This window comes from Octopus bimaculoides, chromosome 17, assembly GCF_001194135.2.
Source record: "Octopus bimaculoides isolate UCB-OBI-ISO-001 chromosome 17, ASM119413v2, whole genome shotgun sequence".
In the NCBI taxonomy this organism is placed as follows: domain Eukaryota; kingdom Metazoa; phylum Mollusca; class Cephalopoda; order Octopoda; family Octopodidae; genus Octopus; species Octopus bimaculoides.
Genome location: NC_068997.1, coordinates 29,191,528 through 29,199,364, shown reverse-complemented (window position 1 = coordinate 29,199,364; position 7,837 = coordinate 29,191,528). Strand labels below are relative to the sequence as shown.

At 32.1% G+C, this 7,837-nt stretch overlaps 1 protein-coding gene across 1 annotated transcript in view; it reads right to left on the bottom strand.

Moving 5' to 3' along the window:
• The window catches only part of LOC106878380 (CLIP-associating protein 1), a 156,455-nt gene that overhangs the window by 49,779 nt on the left and 98,839 nt on the right, over nt 1–7,837 (bottom strand). The window contains exons 11-19 of the mRNA XM_052974145.1: nt 7,620–7,696; nt 6,059–6,151; nt 5,260–5,405; nt 4,861–4,996; nt 3,649–3,719; nt 3,396–3,533; nt 2,396–2,599; nt 680–735; nt 244–279 (exon numbers count right to left, since the gene is read on the bottom strand). Coding sequence (XP_052830105.1) covers nt 244–279; nt 680–735; nt 2,396–2,599; nt 3,396–3,533; nt 3,649–3,719; nt 4,861–4,996; nt 5,260–5,405; nt 6,059–6,151; nt 7,620–7,696 — 957 coding nt within the window. The remainder of the gene's footprint in view (nt 1–243; nt 280–679; nt 736–2,395; nt 2,600–3,395; nt 3,534–3,648; nt 3,720–4,860; nt 4,997–5,259; nt 5,406–6,058; nt 6,152–7,619; nt 7,697–7,837) is intronic.

Sequence of the window (7,837 nt, the reverse complement as noted above, 5' to 3'; positions counted from 1 at the left end):
GTATATATATATATATATATATATATACACACATACAGAGGATGTATGTTGCTGACATTGGAGAAAACTATAGCTGAATAATGAACCCTCAGACATGTAAATTTAGAAATACTGACAATGTATTAATTTTCCTGGTGGTAGTTTTATTAGAATGAGATGTAGAGAATGTGTACTTATGTAGAAATGAAGCAGCAGAAAGCAAGAGAATTGCCATTGGTGTCAAAGGCACCTTAAGATACTTACAAACACCACTGCTACCAATATTTCTATGGTGTGTTGCTGGATGATGGGCATGAAAAAAGAAACTAAAGGTTACTAAAGGGAGATAGAAGGGCTTAACATCCTTTGTATGGATTAAGTGACATACATTTTGGTATTTTCAGCCATAAATTTTTCAAAACTAACAAACAAACAAGCAAAAATCCTGAAATATCCATAGGTAGAGTATGAAAACAACTGATTAAAACTGTGGATGGTCACAGCTTGATGTTTAAAACCAAACCATTTTGATCTCAGAGAAAGTCACCTGGGTTTTTTCTTTTGAGTATTATTTTAGAGCAGGGAAAATATTTTATTGAAAATCTTTAAAAAAAAAAGAAGCTTAAGATTAAAACAAACTGTAACAACCAAACAAACTTCATAGAAATATCCACAAAGAAATGGGTAAAACAAATCATACCTTGTCGTGGGCTTGGAGCAACTTTGCTAGTGACAGACCGGCGGGTGCCACCACGCCTAAAATGGTAACACAAATGAATATATTCAGTAAACTCCTGAAGATTTTTTTCAAACTTAATCTTTTACAATGTCTACTGAATTGTTTTAGATCATTACTTCAGATTTACTTCATATGGATAGATTTTGTGTGGATAATCCCAGTTTCCAAACATTAATATATTGGAAAATTACTATTTCTAAATCTCACAACGAGAGATATTCAGCAACAGTACTTTGGAGTAAAGATTGTTTGCCAACATAACATGGCAGTCCTGGTTTAGGACGAATGTTGCTGTAATTTAGCCCCAGGAGACATCATCTCCAGCTGGCTATACAACACGATCTGTGTTCGAAAATATAAGGACACAGATCGTGTTGTATAGCCAGCTGGAGACGATGTCTCCTGGGGTTAAATTACAGCAATATTCGTCCTAAACCAGGACTGCCATGTTATGTTGGCAAATAATCTTTACTACATTAAAATATTGATATGCCATGCCAAATGCTATATGGCTTGGGATAGGAGATGGTGTTATATTTCATATAAAGAGATATGAATCTCGATCTAATTATATAAATGACTAGATAAAACTAATAAGACTGGGAAATTTGGTTAAGAAAAGTATATCTTACAACACACCATTATCAATAACATTTCAATAATTAAATAACTAATGATAGCTCGTTTTATGCTGTCATAAACAATGTGCCTTAATTGCAAAATACAGATTGCATTTATCATCCAGGCACAAGCTTAAATAGCAATAATTCAAAATATAAGAGGGTCAAGACTAAGTTCTGTGGTATTTGGTGGTTAATATAGGTCTTCGAACTATAGACAAGTTAACTCCATCCTTTGGCTTTGTACACTTCAACAATAATACGCAAATTTCAGAAGATTTCTTTGTTCAAAATTTCTTAATTGCCATGCTTTCATGTGTTTTGATAATGTATATATAGCTAATGACAACTTACAATGCCAAAAATTTGCTTTATTGTAGAATTGATTTAGTGCCTCTTCAATGTATAATCCCAACACCAATACGAAATAGCATAAATACTAGCATTATTAGGGAGATGTTTCTTACACAAAACACTTCAACATTTTCATTTTTCTTTTCTTTTTTTCGCCATTCTAAACATATTATGCTTATTACTTTCTGTCTTTAAAACATTTAAGAATCATCTTTGACCTCTGCCAGCATCTGAAACTTGCCATCTAAATCAATATTCAATGGCATTGTACACACTACTTGAAAATTCCTTTCATGGATTCCATGTGCTTTTTCATTCTTAGTTAATCATAAAACAGCCAAGGATTAATCTTGGAGAAGTTTGATATTGGGGTGGAGGGAGGATTCCGTTTATCCACAAAGACGAAGTTTTTCACCAAAACATTTTAATTTTTTTATTTTTATCCTTTCTATTTTTGTAAGATACACAAGATTCACCCCAATACATACAATAATAATAATTCATAAAATACTTCCTCTGCACAAAAGAGCCCTTGTAAATGTTTAATCAAATGTATAACAGCTAAATTATAGAAACAAAATATATATGAACTAGAAGGGAAAAAATAAAAATTATAAACATTGAGAATAAAAATAATAGAAACATCTATTTATTAAAGAAAATAATTGAAACAGCTTGAAAAAAATTAATGTGTGTAACTTACGTAAGTGAATCAAAACCTATTCGATCTTGGCTAGCAGAGCGTGACCTTGATGCAGGTAACTTCAGAGAGTCAGCACTATTTAGAGAATTATTACTGGAAGAATTACTTAACTCCCCTTGGAGGACTTTTTGTTTACCAACGTCTAATGAATTCAGCAGTGCGTCAGCTTGATCTCGGAAATGTGTAGCGAAATGCCAATAAGCTCTGTTGGAGAAAAATTACAGCACATGTGTTTGGATGGGAAAATAATAAGCAATTAAAAGTATTAAAAGTTTGCATAAGAATGATGTCTGTAAAGAATGTAATATTAGAGGATCAGACAAATTTAAAGTGGTTGTTAATAGGTGGGAAACTTTTCATAAAATTGAGATTGGCTGAAGTGAGGTCAAAATGGTCAATATATTGGAAAAGTAAATTCTTCAATATAGAAAAACTACAATGAAAATGCATCATGAATGATTATTGGTAGTAGAGTATTATTTCATACTGATGATGGAAAAATGTTTAACATAATAAACTCTGATCATGAAATATCTCCAGACTACTGAAATGCAATCATATTCTGATAAACTGGTGCAAAAGAAAAATGCTTGCTGACAGACAATCACAAGATATCTCAAGATTGTGCCTTTACTTATAAACCCTTTAGTGGAGTTTATATATTCAGCTGATATGGAAACTTCTGAATAAAAAAATAAAATTGTAATTGGGTTTTAGTAACTTTTGACCCACAATTCAAGAGACCCCCCCACCACCCCGTCAATTTTTTTTTAATTCTGAAAATAAATTTGACAATTTTCTCTCAGGGAGCTAATATTAATTTTAGCTTGTGTCTGCTGCACCAACTTTGGAAAACATTTTAGTAGCAAATTTATGGAATATTAAATACCAGATCTGAAACCAGCAACATTTTAATGAAGTTTGAAACCCTGTAAATAGTTTGCTTTGCAGTTGGATTGATTTCTTCATAATTTTGGTTTTTACAAGCTATAAAACTTACTTTCTGGAATGTGCCCTAGTTTCTGAATCTGGATCACTGATTCCTCTTTTTATAGCATCTTGCAAAATTGCAATGTGTTTCTCTAAAATATGGGTTGGCCAACTGAGGAGTATTTGTTTCAAACATTCACACACCAACCTGCAAGTTAAAAATAAATAAAAATCAAATATAAAACAGTGTGTGTTGTTATATACAAAAGCTAACATCTTAATCAGGGGATACTTTCAGAAATTTTATATAATTTATCACTTACCTCCGAATTATGGAATTTTTTGATGAAAAGTTGCCAGTTATTATAGGAATAAATTTAGAAGAATGAGTGAACTGAAAAAGAACATTTTAATAAAAACCTTATTCAAATATTCACAATACAATCATATCACATGAAATATATTTAAACAGTTAAATGACTAAAAAGCTGCTTGTAAACAAAGTTGTTCATTCCTAATGCCAACCACTTTACAAAGTATACTGGGGGGGGGGGGGGGCACCAGCACCAGTGCTTTTTATGTGGCACCAACACCAGTGCTTTTTACTTGAGAAAGAATTATTAAAATTCCTCAAAAATACTGAACCAGCATTATGTAATAAGTCAAGAAAGCTGTTAATTGTCCAAACAAAAAACAATTTTTGCTTTGTTATATTCACCTGGTTATAGATGGAAAAATAATTTAAAAATTGCATAATTAGCTGGTATTATGCTAATGAGCACATAACTGAATTTCATTCAACAATCCAATCTCTTCAACAAAATCAAGACAACTGTTACATACATCAAAGGAAACAGCCTTGCATTTTATTCTCATTATAAACAGACAAAACTATAAGCACTAAAGTTGCTACAAATGTTAAACCATACAATCTCTGGTTATCTTTTGTGATGATCTCATATAACAGTGCCAAATCTGGACCTTAAAAACTAGCATTCTTGACTGCTTGGTTAGCAGAATTGTTAGCTTTGTGGTTTTTATTCCAGATCTTTATATTCTAAGTTAGTCTGCCAAGAAACTGACGTTAAACTTTATCAGCCCACACTTTTCAACTGGACAGCATCATTAGCATGGAGATGGGCGGCTTGCCATATCGCAGACTGCTGCTATTCTGTTTAAAAAAAAAAAAAACCTTGCTCAGGTCAACACCCAGAAGAGGGACTTTGTAGGTGCAGATAGATGGTGTGAACCATGACCACTAGAAATCTTAGACAGTTACAAACTTCTTTTTTTTTTAATTGAACAGACTGAGTGTGATTTTAATAGTGCCAAATATCACTACTAGTTTCAACATTGCCAAAGAAGGAAAAGTGTTATTTTCATAGAAATTAACAAACATTTACAAATTCTTCAAATATCCATAGAAAATAAGCTCACAAAAAGATAATATTGAAATTAAATTAGAATATGTGAAAAATTGTCCCTGGTATGGGAATTTACAATTTAGGATTAAAAAGTATAAACTGCTTAGATACCTGGATCAGAAAGCGTATACACACAGCTCCAGAGGTAGCCATTACTTTGGCAGTATTGGATACTAGAGCAATAAGATTTTGCAATAGGGCTTCAGCAAAATGATCACATTTATTTCCAAGCTGCTGGGAGACAAAGCTAAAAAGACAAAAAAAAAAGTAAATCAGGGGTAATTAAAAGAAATGGAGAAATATAAGTTGTGTGAGAATGTTATGAAAGAGATAAATAGGAGAACAACTAAAAATCTTGAATGAGTTTAGACTGAGGAAAACCAGCGAATTGTTATCAGGGTGGTATGTTATGTTTAAATGTTAGGAGAGCGAATCAAAGGGGAAAACTCACAAAAATGAAAATATGGGGACTGAAAATTAAATTGTTTCTGTAACTGATAAAACACTTACGCTGTTGTGATGCAGGCCTCTCTCACAACTTGAGACCGAAGGTCTTTGATAGCAAGGCAAAAAGCTGGTTCCAAAGTACGTAACATAGAATAAAAGTCTTCATAATCTGCAGCTCCGCTTATTAGTAATGCTCGCACTAAACGAAGCTAAACAAAGACAAATTCGATTTTATTAAAGTAATGTAGACTAAGGAGTATTTTAAACAATCCTATGACGTTCAATTTTTAAAAACTACAATTGTTCCAAAAATTAGAAAAATTTAAAATTTATGAAAAATTTATAAGAATTTCATTAGAATAACAGATGTACTTGCATAGCAAGTGACCTGATCCAAGATCATGTGCTAGAACGAAAACAATTGCAGCATGGAAGGTGTTTATAATCCATTTAAAACACACAAAAACCGTTAGATTCACTTCAACATTTAAATTTAATTTGCCAAAATATTTTCGTCGGAATTTTGTCAGTGAACAGGTCGTGGTCTCAAAGCAATGAAAATATTTTGGCAAATTAAATTTAAATAGTGAAGTGAATCCAACAGTTTTTGATTAGAATAACAATTTTAATCGAAAATTTCATTCTTCATTTAATATGAGAAAAGAAGTATTTGTACTTGGTCTGTCAGCATCTTCTACATTTCACTCGCAATTAATTTAAGCATTGGCTTAAGAGTAATATAAAACATAGAACTTTACAAGAGTTTTCTTATTTATTTGATATAATTAACAATTGTGAATTAAGATTCAATAATGAAATTTTTAAATAGCAATGGCATTTGACAAATATTTTAATATCTTACAGATTCAACTCTTTTTTCCCAATCGTGATTGCTGTCACCAAGAGTATCTTTAATTTTAGAGAAGTGGGTTTGAATATCTTTACAAGAATAAATCTGCAGACAAAAAAGAAAAACAAATTATCATTTTAAAACGTTTATCAATGCTGGTCTAAGTTGAATGGATTTATCAATCAGCACACATTATCTTCAGTTACCTTTTCTATAAAACCCAATTTCCTGACATCTAACTTCTTGTTTCCTACTTGGCCTTTCTTTTCCACAATTGACAGAATATGGTGCTTTCTGTATTGAACACACATCATCCATTCAAATTACAGTTGCATCTCTGCACAACTCAACAAATCTTTTGCACATACGTTCACCCTTTAGCACTCAGATTTCTCTGACAAATGTAATGCTTATTTATTCATATTGTTTGGAATTGATCCTGCATCATCTCATAGCTTTGAGATTTGAATGAAGTGATTTTTATTTTTAGAATTTTTAGATTCTGTAGGGTAAGTGTGAGAGGCCAGATCTGGTGGATTTCAATATAAAACAAGCAGAATATTTGAGACAGATATGGCCAGTTTAAATGCTAAAAGGGTTAATTATCCAAGGATTGTGCTCAGCTCACTTCTCTCCAACTTCTGCAGACCCTACACATTCAGTGCTCGTGTCCCTTTTACCATGGATATCTTCAATGGCAGATTTCATGAAGGTATTGTAGAAATTGGTGTTACAGGCACCCACAAACACACACAAAGGAATGTAACAAATTTAAAGAAAGAAGAGAATGTCACAAATTAATGTCACAAAGATTAAAACTTCTGCTTCAAACAAATCAACTTGCACAACATTAAAGGGGGAAACTATTTAGCCATGCTTACCGCCAAAAAATACACGAAATGTCAATAGGTTTCAACTCTCTGTAAGACAATAACTAATATGCTTTAATGAAGTGGAGCTGTCAGGTAGTTATTTTGATTTTTAGACAGCAGAACACAATGTCCTTCAGCATCTTGCTAGCTTGGCCAAAGTTTATTTTATTTCATCTTTGATTTAGCTAGAAAACAAGTCTAACAAAAGAATTCGTGTGTTGAAGCATATTTTGTTGTGTCTGAGGAGAGTCATTCTCTTTTAATGCCTTATTAATTAACACATTCACAGGTTCAATTTCCACTCATTTACTCCCCCTTCCCCTGAAATTTTCATTGCTTCCTGCACACACACACACACATGCACACAAACAAACAGACAAAAAGAACGCAGCTCTGATAACGGACAGAGTCAACAATTATCAAAGAGGTTGCAAGAAGCAACGAAAATTTCAGAAAAAGAAAAATTAAATAAATAAGTAAATGAGTGAAACCAACTAGTATGATTATTTTGAGATTATTGTAAATAAAAACAGTGAATGAAAAAGCAACTGTGAGAGAACAGAGTTATTCACTTCCATCATTTGAGAGAGATGGAGAGGAGGTTCACTTCAAATGCTATCTGCAGCAACAACTATCCATTGATTGAATGTAGATTATTTTCAAGATTCAATGAAAAGTAAATGAGGAAATTACATGATTACCTGAACTTTAGTAACATCTTCAAATGAATTTATAAATAAATCTTCATCAACTGCACCAGCGCTGCTTTCTTGCCTTGCTGTAAAATAAACACAAGAATTGATTTAGCTAGAAAACAAGTCTAACAAAAGAGGCTCTTAATAATATTCTTCGACAAAGACATATCAGCATTCTGAGGAAAAATAAATTTAAATATTAATTTTTTTTTTTTTTTTTTTTT